At 45.5% G+C, this 12385-nt stretch overlaps 1 protein-coding gene across 1 annotated transcript; it reads left to right on the top strand.

Moving 5' to 3' along the window:
• The first annotated feature begins 1656 nt into the window (after positions 1-1656).
• CCL5 (C-C motif chemokine ligand 5) lies at positions 1657-10357 on the top strand. Its single transcript, XM_050764918.1, has 3 exons — positions 1657-1872; positions 3465-3576; positions 9764-10357. Exons 1-3 carry the CDS (start codon positions 1797-1799, stop codon positions 9849-9851), a joined length of 276 nt encoding a protein of 91 aa, XP_050620875.1. The 5' UTR covers positions 1657-1796; the 3' UTR covers positions 9852-10357.
• The last annotated feature ends 2028 nt before the right edge of the window (positions 10358-12385 follow it).

Raw genomic sequence — 12385 nt, 5'->3', positions numbered from 1 at the left:
TAGCAAACAGAAAATGATCTCAGTAGAGGGTTACATTTTGTTTATTTTGCTTTTGTCATTCTCAATAAACACTTTTCTTTTAAATAATTCAGATGCCAGCCAGGCGCGGTGGCTCACGGCTGTAATCCCAGCACTTTGGGAGGCCAAGGCAGGTGGATCATGAGGGCAGGACATAGAGACTATCCTGGCTAACACGGTGAAACTCTGTCTCTACTAAAAATACAAAAAAATTAGCCAGGTGTGGTGGCGGGTACCTGTAGTCCCAGCTACTCAGGAGGCTGAGGCAGAACAATGGCATGAACCCAGGAGGCGGAGCTTGCAGTGAGCCGAGATCGTGCCACTGCACTCCAGCCTGGGCGACAGAGCAAGACTCCATCTCAAAAATAATAATAATTATAATTATAATAATAATTCAGATGCCAATTTCAGCCTAGCCCAGATCAAATTGTTGCTAATTGTTAACTACTAAAATAGGAATTGATAAAGACTTACTATATCCAGTTCTTTGGAATGGAATAAGGACCCCGGCTCTAATCCAGAAGTTCCACATGGGTTCAGTTTTGAGGATACTCCTAACCACGAACCCTTTAATGTTGGGCAGTACTTAATGGACGGAGCACCGAAGTGGGAGCGAGGGCAACTGCGTTCTGATCATTCTGATGAATGATCTCTGTCATTCATTTGCTGTGTGTTCTTAGCAAGTCACTCCTGCTCACTGGGCCTTGATTTCCTCTTGTGCAACTGAAGAACATGGAAAAAAAATGGATCCCTAAAGTCCTTTGAAGCTTTCATATTCTGTAACTTTTGTGCCCAAGAAGGCCTTCAGTGAGATGGGATCCCAGTATTATATTGAGTTTCCTCATTCATAAAGTGGGGATAATAATAGTAAATGAGTTGACACACGCTAAGCCGGTAGAATAGTGGCTGGCACAGATAAGCCCTCAGTAAATGGTAGCCAATAATGGTAGAGTATGCTGTAAGAGATCTTTCTCTCTCTCTCTCTCTGCTTCTCCACAAGCCTCTAATCAATTATTCTACTTTATAAGCAAGGAAATAGAACTCAAAGACATTAAGCACTTTTCCCAAAGGTCACTTAGCAAGTAAATGGGAGAGACCCTATGGCCAGGATGAAAGAAAGAAATTCCCACAAGAGGACTCATTCCAACTTATATCTGGTGAAAAGGTCCCCAATGCCCAGCTCAGATCAACTGCCTCAATGTACAGTGAGAGTGTGCTCACCTCCTTTGGGGACTGTATATCCAGAGCACCCTCCTCAATAAAACACCTTATAAATAACATCCTTCCGTGGATGAGGGAAAGGAGATAAGATCTGTAATGAATAAGCAGGAACTTTGAAGACTCAGTGACTCAGTGAGTAATAAAGACTTAGTGACTTATGATCCTGTTCTAACTGCCTGTCCTTGTTGTCCCCAAGGAAGCAGCTTACTGCTGTCTGAGGAGGACCCCTTCCCTGGAAGGTAAAACTAAGGATGTCAGCAGAGAAATGTTTCCACCACTGGTGCTTGGTCAAAGGGGAAACTGATGAGCTCACTCTAGATGAGAGGGCAGTGAGGGGGAGACAGAGACTCGAATTTCCGGAGGCTATTTCAGTTTTCTTTTCCGTTATGTGCAATTTCACTTATGATACCGGCCAATGCTTGGTTGCTATTTTGGAAACTCCCCTTAGGGGATACCCCTTAACTGGTCCTATAAAGAGCCAGCCTGAGCTGCAGAGGATTCCTGCAGAGGATCCTGTGACAGCACGTGGACCTCCCACAGCCTCTCCCACAGGTACCATGAAGGTCTCCGTGGCTGCCCTCGCTGTCATCCTCGTTGCTACAGCCCTCTGCGCTCCTGCATCTGCCTCCCCACGTAAGTCCTGGTCTTGACCACCACCGCCTGTGGAGTCGGACCCTCTGCCTAGAATGCCCACCCCATCCCAATGACTGTCCCAGACCTTGCCCTCTTTTCAACTGTAGCATGAATATTGTCCGAACCCCATTATTTACATTCTTGTGGATTGTCTTACCCAGATGTCCTGTTGTCCTTGAGGGATCTCTATGCTGCTTCATGGCAGGGATCTCCTGATCAGTTTTCCTGTCTTCAAGGTCTACACCCCCAAGGCCTACAGGAGTTCACTGAGTGTGGACTCATGTTGGGGAGATTAGTAGTCATGAGTAGCTCACACTGACTTTGAAACACGACTGACTCATGCCTGTCAGCAGCAGGGTTTCTAAGAAATTTAACTAAACTAAAACTTTCTGAGACCCTGAGATAGCCATATTCTCTCTCTTTTCATAAATGTAAAAAATTGGCTTATGAGAGGGTATGTGGCTTTATTAGAGTGAATACATTTAAAAAACAAATAAAAACAAAGAGAGGATAATAAAAGCTCATTAAATGGCTACTATGGATCAGGCATTGTGCTGATTTTTGTACATCTTTTTTCTTTTTTTTTTTTTTTTTTGAGATGGAGTCTTTGCTCTGTCACCCAGGCTGGAGTGCAGTGGCACGATCTCGGCTCACTGCAAGCTCCGCCTCCCAGGTTCACACCATTCTCCTGCCTCAGCCTCCAGAGTAGCTGGGACTACAGGTGCCCATGACCATGCCTGGCTAATGTTTTGTATCTTTTAGTGGACACGGGGCTTCACCGTGTTAGCCAGGATGGTCTTGATCTCCTGACATCGTGATCCACCCTCCTCGGCCTCCCAAAGTGCTGGGATTACAGGAGTGAGCCACCGCGCCTGGCTGATTTTTGTACATCTTATTTAATACCTACAACTCTTCTTTGAGTAGCTGTCCTTGACTTACAGATGGGAAAACAGAGAGGTTAAGTAACTTGTCCATGGGCAGGCACAGAGCTAGGAAATGGGGAGACTGATATTCAAACCTGGTTCCATCTCGCTGGGAAGATAAAAACTACTCCTCTGCTGGGAAGTGGCAACTGATGCTTCCCAGCGTGATCTTGAATTAACTGACCAACAAGAAGTTCTCTGTTGAGAGCCCTTCTCACTGAAGCTCAACAGGAGCTCTCAAGATACAATATGCATCTCCAGGCTGCTCTTAGAATCCTGGCTGAGTTATGGAGCCTGAGCCTTGGAAGCCTCCCCACAACCTGCCCTAGGTCTCAAAGAAACCAAGTTCTGAATCCATTGAGGATTCTGGAAGGGCATGAATGAGGCCAGAGGACCCAGGACAAGCCAGGAGGAGGCCCTGAGAGCCAAGGGCAGAGGGTTATGGTGTAGAGGAGTGGATACAAGCTTGGCTCAAAGATTAGATGAGGGGTTGGAATCCCCACTCTGCTACCGTTTATCCATGGCCAAGTGACTTTACCTCTCTGAGCCTCAGTTTCTGTCAAGGAAGATACAGTTCTTTCTAAATAGATCATACAAAGTGTTCAGCACAATGTCTAGTGTGCAGTAGCAATGAATAAAAGGGTCTCCCTCCTTCCTTTCCTCTTCCAGATGCCTCAGACACCACACCCTGCTGCTTTGCCTACATTGCCCGCCCACTGCCCCGTGCCCACATCAAGGAGTATTTCTACACCAGTGGCAAGTGCTCCAACCCAGCAGTCGTGTGAGTCTCAGCGCCATGGAGCCCTCCCAGAGCCTGTTCCTTCAGGAGTCCTCTGAGAGGATGCCCTACCCACTCCCACCCATCCTCCAGCTAAGAGCAGCCACAGCTCCTCCATTTCTAGCCTCAGAGTCCCCTGCTATCATGAAAAAAGACTAGACAAGCTGTCCTTAGAGAATCCTGCCCACTCTGATGGACTATGTTCCTAGGACTCCAGTCTTTTTTTTTTTTTTTTTTTTTTTTTTTTTTGAGATGGAGTCTCACTCTGTCGCCCAGGCTGGAGTGCAGTGGCACGATCTTGGCTCACTGCAAGCTCCACCTCCTGGGTTCACACCATTCTCCTGCCTCAGCCTCCCAAGTAGCTGGGACTACAGGTGCCCGCCACCGTGCCCGGCTAATTTTTTGTATTTTTTAGTAGAGACGGGGTTTCACCGTGTTAGCCAGGATGGTCTTGATTTCCTGCCCTCGTGATCCACCCACCTTGGCCTCCCAAAGTGCTGGGATTACAGGTGTGAGCCACCGCGCCCAGCCTAGGACTCCAATCTTTACTGGTGTGGCCTTTACTTCAACATGGTCTGGAATGCTACTGTGTGGGGAAGATCAAGTCAGTCATCCCCTTCAGTGAAGAATCCTACAGTCCCCCATATTTCACACCCAGTCAAATCCACCTAAACCTCAGAGGAACTAGGGAGGAGAGGTCAGAGGTCAGGGATCTATAATTGCAGTCAAATAATTTAAAAAAAAGCCATCCATCAAAGAAGAAATAAGGAAATAAGATTCACCTTTAAATATGCAAGCTAGTATATTTGGAAAAATATAATAAACCCTACTATATAGGAAATGCCTACTATGTGTCAAATGTCTTATGTGCATGATCTTTAAATTACACTTAGCTCTGACAAGTATGCATAATTCTCTCCATGTTTCAGGTATTAAAACTAAGATTCAGAGAGGTTTATTGACTTAGCCAAGGCTGCACAGTAAATGAGGGATGAAGCCCATCTCTAGAGCCTCCTCTTTCTGCTATAGCAAAGTCATTAGTGACAATTGCTTAAGAAATTTATGGCAGAGACTTCAAAAATGAAAATGGTGCAATCCTGAAGTTTCCTATATAACAGTGAAGTTTTTGTTTTTGTTTTGAGACAGAGTCTCACTCACTCTGTTGCCCAGGGTGTGATCTCAGCTCACTGTTGTGCAATGGTGTGATCTCAGCTCACTGCATCCTCTGCCTCCTGGGTTCAAGCAATTCTCCTGCCTCAGCCTCCCAGGTAGCTGAGATTACAGGCACGCACCATCACGCCCAGCTAACTTTTGTAATTTTTGTGGAGACGGAGTTTCACCATGTTGGCCAGGCTGGTCTTGAACTTCTGAGCTCAAGTAATCTGTTCAGCCCGGCCTCCCAAAGTGCTGGGATTACAGGCATGAACCACCGCGCCTGGCCAGGGTGAAGTTTTTTAATGCAAAAATTTTTATGACACTGTCAAAGTTAGAGGTATTCAAAGACAGACTTTGGGTCTGATGAATTTTTTGAAGTATAGTGGTAATATTTAACAACTACTAATTTTATTTCTGAAAACAAATATTTTTCAAAAGAAGAAAATCCTTCCCTGAGCACATACTATGGGCAGACACAGATTACTAAAGCCACTGTCCCAGCCCAACCTTATGGGGCTCATAGTCTAATAAGAGGGGCAAGACAGACACAGCAATGACTAGAGTACCCAGCAAAAAAACATGACAAGGGAAAGAGAGAGGAAACATATTCAGCTTCAGGGATTTACAGGTTTGCTGCAAATGGTGCTGTCTGAGGAGAGATTTGGCCTGGCAGAGAAAAGCCTAGGGAATGGGATATATCAGGAAGAGGGACTGTCCCCCAGGATTCTACTTTGGTTAATGTAGAGTCTCCATGTAGGAAAGCACAGAGTGTCAGGAAAATGCAGCAAAAGTGCTAGAGCTGTCTAGTGTAAAATGAGCTAGAACAGGGAAAGCTGAGCAAACAGGAGTCCAGTTTAGCGGCTACTGTTTTCCATGTGAGTAGCATTGGAACCTGAACAGTGCCTGAAGGAAAGGAGAAACAGGAGGTTTCAAAGACAGACACCTTTGAAACCTTCAAAGGTGGAATTTGCAAGCCCTAGCAGGTGATTTGAGGTCAAGAGCAAGGGAGAAACATGGGGGTTGAGGATGACACTGAGGTTTCCACCTCTGGCTGGAGAAATGTAGAACCATCTTAAGCCTTGTGGAAGAGCTGTTTAAAGAGGAAAGAGCTAAGGTGCCAGCAAGATAACCCTGTGGATATATCCAGTGGTGACGGTGAAATTAAGGGTTGGTAGCTGAGGAAATGGTGTTAGGGCTGAAAACATGACATTCTTTTGTAGGAAAAAGGGGTATCCCAACTTTAAAAAGGCAATGCAGCCTGCCTTGGTGAGTACTGGCTCTAGAGCTAGTTTGCTTTGTTAGAACTCCAGCTATGACACTTGCCGAGTGTAGGCCTTTCAATTAACCTCTTGGGACCCCAATTTCCTCCTCTACAAAATAGGGTAATAGAAGTACTTCCCCCACTGGGTCACAGTAAGATGAAAATGCTTACAATATGCTCTGGCACACAGTAGGTGCATAAATATTAGCTTATTATTATCATCATCATCTAAATGCATTATTGCATGCACAAAAGTAACAGGTGAAACTTAAGGAATGAATGCAATTCGTTCATTCACTTACTCATTCAATAAAAATCCATTAAGCATCAACTGTGTGCCAGGCCCAGGGCCAGAGACTTAGGAAAAAACACAAAGAAGAGAAAAGGGCAGCAGCTTTGAGAACATCCGCTCTTAAGGGGCAGGCAGAAGGAGGAAGTCAGGCAAGCAGAGGGTGCTAAAAATGGAAGTAAGGAGGGAAGACTTGGCAAGGAGGGGCTGTTCTTCGTATCACAATCTGCGGGGAGTTTGGGGGCAGGAAATGGAGGCCTGAGCTACCCTTACTTCAGGTATTGATTTCCTGGCTTTTTGATTTCCTAGTCACAGGTCAAGGATGCCAAAGAGAGAGTGATAGCAAGTCTGGCAGGATTTCCTGTATGACTTCTGGCTGAACAAGGGCATGGTCTGGGTGTGAAACTCTCACACCACCCTAAAAAAGAACACAAACTCTAGGAAGTATGAGAGGCCAGAATACTGCTTCCGCTCCCTTTCTTATCTCTGCACACCAGGGTGGGAGAAAAAGAGATGGTCAGGTGGCTCTGAATGAGACTGGGAAAAGGGAAACCCAAACAGAAACCAAGAAATCCTCATTCTCACCAGACAATCTAAGGCTTCACTTTGTCTGAAAACATTTAGGCTCAAGAATGTGCAGGACACATCCAAAAATGGTTAAGATGGTAAATTTTATGTTACGAATATTTTACCACGATTTTAAAAAAAAATTCATGCTCTTAGGCACAGAATCAGAACCACAAGAGCTTAGTGACTTTGACAGATACACCGATACATGCATATAGAAAGAATGAAAATATTAAACCAAAAAAATGAATAAGTGATGAAATATTTAAATAAGGTGGGTACCTAGCACATCAGAACATATTTGGGAATAATATTTCCATCTAGGGAATACATTTCTATTCTTTTAAATGTGATAGTAATCACAAAAGCAAAGGTGGAATTTCTGTGTTGTTTGAGACATATAATTCCTTTGTTATGCCATGTAATCATGTGGCATACTGTGTGGGTCAATAAGAGTTAAAAAATAAACTTCTAGCTGGGCACAGTGGCTCACGCCTGTGATCCCTGTACTTTGGGAGGCTGACGTGGGTCGTCACCTGAAGTCAGGAGTTCAAGACCAGCCTGGTCAACAGGATGAAACCCTGTCTCTACTAAAAATACAAAAACATCAGCTGGGCATGGTGGTGCGCACCTGTAATCCCAGCTACTCAGGAGGCTGAGGCAGGAGAATCGCTTGAACCCGGGAGGCAAAGGTTGCAGCGAGCTGAGATTGTGCCACTGCACTCCAGCCTGGGCAATAAGAGCAAAACTCCATCTCAAAAATAAAAAATAAAATAAACTTCTGGCCAGGCATGGTGGCTTACCCCTGTAATACCAACATTTTGGGAGATTGAGGTAGGAGGATGGCTTGAGCCCAGGAATTTGAGACCAGCCTGGGCAACATGGTGAGACCTTGTCTCTACAAAAATAATTTTTAAAAAATTAACCAAATGTGATGGTGTACACCTGTGGTCCCAGCTACTCAGGAGGCTAAGGTGGGAGAATCACTTGAGCCCAGGAGGTTGAGGCTGCAGTGAGCTGTGTTTATGTCACTACACTCCAGCCTGGGTGACAGTGAGACCCTGTCTCAAAAATATAAATAAATAAACAAACAAATGAACAAACAAACTTCTGGATGGCTGCACGTAAATAGTTGAATTTCTTCCTATGAAAACCTCTAAAATAACATATCCAGTATTTGAACTTAAGTAAAATCAATGTTCAAATTTCAAATAATAATAATAATAATGTGCAGGAAAAATTCCTAAAGGAAAAGCCAAAATGGGAAAGGGTAACTAGGCAGGACTGACCCTAAAGTAACGTGTTAATTGGCAGCACTGCTAGCAAGGCCCAAGGTCTCCCACAGGTAGAATCAGTCTCCCAGCAGACAGGTGAGGCAGGCAGCTGGACTGACCCTCATGACCCCCAACTTTTCCAGCTTTATCATCAATGCCCATGGAGATAAGGCCTCTGATTCTCATAGGCCTCCACATTCTGGCTGGTTACTTGGTGGAAGTGCTTTGACATTGCCATTATCTCATGGCCCTCAACTCCCCTGAGCCACAATGTTTAGTACCAGGACTTTCAGTCTCATGTTGCTCTCATCCACCCTAAAGCAGAAGTTTCAGAGCATTCTAGTAACAACACATGAATGGTATTTTTCCAAACTTACTCATGCATATTATCCTTTGAGCTTCACAGTAATTGTGCAAATAATTATTTCTATCTACATTTCAGAGCTAAGCAAATAGACTCAGAGGCTTTAAGTGATTTGCCCAAAATGATCAAACTAATAAATGGTGAAATGAAGACTCAAGGTCATGCCCTTCTTTCATTCACCCACCCATGCACAGATGTATTCATTTGTTGAGTGTGCCAGGCACTGCATTGTCTAAAGCCAAATCAGATGTTCTTTCAAGAACTTCTTGGCCAGGCGCGGTGGCTCATGCCTGTAATCCCAGCATTTTGGGAGGCCGAGGCAGGTGGATCACGAGGTCAGGAGATCAAGACCATCCTGGCTAACATGGTGAAACCCTGTCTCTACTAAAAATACAAAAAATTAGCCCAGGCGTAGTGGCGGGCGCCTGTAGTCCCAACTACTCAGGAGGCTGAGGCAGGAGAATGGCGTGAACCCGGGAGGTGGAGACTGCAGTGAGCCAAGATTGCGCCACTGCACTCCAGCCTGGATGACAGAGACTCCATCTCAGAAAAAAAAAAAAGGCCGAGCACGGTGGCTCACACCTGTAATCCCAAAACTTTGGGAGGCCAAGGTGGGTGGATCACCTGAGGTTAGGAGTTTGAGACCATCCTGGTCAACATGGTAAAACCCCATCTCTACTAAAAATACAAAAATTAGCTGGGCATGGTGGTGGGCGCCAGTAGTCCCAGTTACTTGGGAGGCTGAGGCAGGAGAATCGCTTGAACCCGGGAGGCGAAGGTTGAAGTGAGCCGAGATTGTGCCACTGCACTCCAGCCTGGGCAAGAGAGCAAGACTCCATCTCAAAAAAAAAAAAAAAAAAGAACGTTTTGTCTTCCACTTATTCAGCCATGACTCAGTTTTGAGGGACACCTTATTCTCTTTGCATCTTAAGCACCCAGCACAGGGCCTGGAACAGAGGAAGTACTGAGAAAAGGCTGGTGATTGGCAGGCTCAGCCCTGGGTTTCAAGGCTCCATATCCTCTTAGCTTTTCAGGCTACATATATTTGTGTGAAGGTGGTTAAAATGCACACAAATTTGTTTCTGGCTTGGAGCCCTTTGATCCAACAGAAGAGGAAATGTCCTCTCCTTAAAAGCCACAAATAAAATCTTATGGAGCTCCAAATATGCCCTACCCCAATACCATTATCATTTCCCTTTATACCTTAATCCACTTCATCCCCCAAACTGGCTGTCCCAGTACTGGGAAGGTCTCATCCTCCCTCTTCTCCTCTCCCACAGCTTTGTCACCCGAAAGAATCGCCAAGTGTGTGCCAACCCAGAGAAGAAATGGGTTCGGGAGTACATCAACTCTTTGGAGATGAGCTAGGATGGAGAGCCCTTGAACCTGAACTTACACAAATTCGCCTGCTTCTGCTTGCTCTTGTCCTAGCTTGGGAGGCTTCCCCTCACTATCCTACCCCACCCCCTCCTTGAAGGGCCCAGATTCTACCACACAGCAGCAGTTATAAAAACCTTCCCCAGGCTGGATGTGGTGGCGCATGCCTGTAATCCCAACACTTTGGGAGACCAAGGTGGGTGGATCACTTGAGGTCAGGAGTTTGAGACCAGCCTGGCCAACATGATGAAACCCCATCTCTACTGAAAATACAAAAATTAGCCTGGCATGGTGGTGCATGCCTGTAATCCCAGCTACTCGGGAGGCTAAGGCAGGAAAATCGTTTGAACCCAGGAGGTGGAGGCTGCAGTGAGCTGAGATTGTGCCACTTCACTCCAGCCTGGGTGACAGAGTGAGACTCCGTCACAACAACAACAAAAAAAGAAGCCTCCCCATCTAAAGCCTAGAAGAGCTTCTGAGGCGCTGCTTTGTCAAAAGGAAGTCTCTAGCTTCTGAGCTCTGAAGCCCCTTGGCTTTGCCAGGGCTCTGTGACCAGGAAGGAAGTCAACGTGCCTCTAGAGGCAAGGAGGGGAGGAACACTGAGCTCCTAAGCTTCCATCTTAACCCCTCAGAGGAGCTTATCGGCAAACATGAAAAATCGGCTTTCCATTAAAGTTCTCAGTGCAACTATAAAGCTGACTCTTGGTTTGATTTCCTCCTGGGGAACTCTCCTTCCCCATGAGCATTGAGCACAGAGGGCTCCAGGGCTTGCAAACACCCGATATCCATCCTAGATTTGGATGACAGGGCTGAAAACAAAAGCTTTCTGAGAAGGGGGCATGGGTAGGCAGAGCAATTAAACTAATCAGTGACTTATCCACTCTGGAGGGGGAGGGGAGACAATAGTCACTACGTCCCCACCCCTGAGTCCCCGAGTTTATCTTACTGCCTGCCACAGCGTCACCCTGTTTCCTCAGACCTTGGTTGGCCCTTCCTCCCTGGCCTACCCTCCACCTTATCCCCAGTGGATTTCTTTAACACCACCCTTGCCCCTGGAATGGGATTCAATGGCAATTCCAAATGCCTCAGGTCTTTGAAATAAGGACAATGAGGTATTTTGTGGTTTTTCCACTAGTACACCAGCTCCTATAAGGTGGGGTATTCCAACTTTCCCAAGCTTGTCCCTTTATGTAAACATGTATTGACAATATATGTGGTCATAATAATAGTTAACATTAACTGAGCACTCACTATGTGACAGGGATTAGCTCAGCCCCTTACATTCATCATTCTTTTTCATCCTTAAAACCCTATAGGGTTAGGTACAGTTATTAGCCCTGTTTATAGTCAGGAAAACCCTTAGCAAGAGAGGGAAATGATTTGCCCAAAGCTCCACAGCTCAAAGAAAAATAAAGCAGCTGGGCCAGGCTCGGTGGCTCACGCCTGTAATCCCAGCACTTCGGGAGGCCGAGGCGGGCATATCAAAAGGTCAGGAGATGGAGACCATCCTGGCCAACATGGTGAAACCCCGTCTCTACTAAAAATACAAAAAAATTAGCTGGGCATAGTGGCAGGCGCCTGTAGTCCCAGCTACTCAGGAGACTGAGGCAGGAGAATGTCGTGAACCCGGGAGGCAGAGCTTACAGTGAGCTGAGATCCGGCCACTGCACTCCAGCCTGGGCAACAGAGCCAGACTCTGTCTCAAAAAAAAAAAAAAAAAAAAGAAGAAGAAGAAGAAGAATAAAAATAAAGCAGTTGATAAAACTTTACAATTAAGTTTAAACCCATCAGGTCTAATGCCAAAATCCATGCTTTTTTTTCCCACCCTTAATTTGCAAAATTCCAAACGTATGGAAATCTGCAAGAATATACCACATACCCTTCATCTAGAGTCAAATATTGACATTTTACCACATTTGCTTTATCTGTGTGTGGGGGCAGGGTGTGGTCAGTATATACATTTTTTTTCTGAACCACTTGAGAGTAAGTTGCAAATGTGATATCATGTCACTCTTAAAAGTGTCAGGCACATGCATACATCTGTAATAAACCTGCACATTGTGCACATGTACCCTAGAACTTAAAGTATAATTAAAAAAAAAAATAAAAATAAAAATAAATTTAAAAATTTTTAAAAAAGTGTCAGGATGCGGTGAAACCCCGTCTCTACTAAAAATACAAACAATTAGCCAGGCGTGGTGGCAGGCGCCTATAGTCCCAGCTACTCGGGAGGCTGAGGCAGGAGAATGGCATGAACCTGGAAGGCAGAGCTTGCAGTGAATTGAGATCTCGCCACTGCACTCCAGCCTGGGTGACAGAGAGAGACTCCGTCTCAAAAAAAAAAAAAAAAAAAAAAAAAAAAAAGGTCAGGCGCGGTGGCTCACGCCTGTAATCCCAGCACTTTGGGAGGCCGAGGTGAGTGGATCATGAGGTCAGAAGATCGAGACCATCCTGGCTAACACAGTGAAACCCCGTCTCTACTAAAAATACAAAAAATTAGCCCGGTGTGATGGTGGGCGCCTGTA

This window comes from Macaca thibetana, chromosome 16, assembly GCF_024542745.1.
Source record: "Macaca thibetana thibetana isolate TM-01 chromosome 16, ASM2454274v1, whole genome shotgun sequence".
In the NCBI taxonomy this organism is placed as follows: Eukaryota; Metazoa; Chordata; class Mammalia; order Primates; family Cercopithecidae; genus Macaca; species Macaca thibetana.
This window is presented reverse-complemented; position numbering and strand designations above follow the sequence as displayed.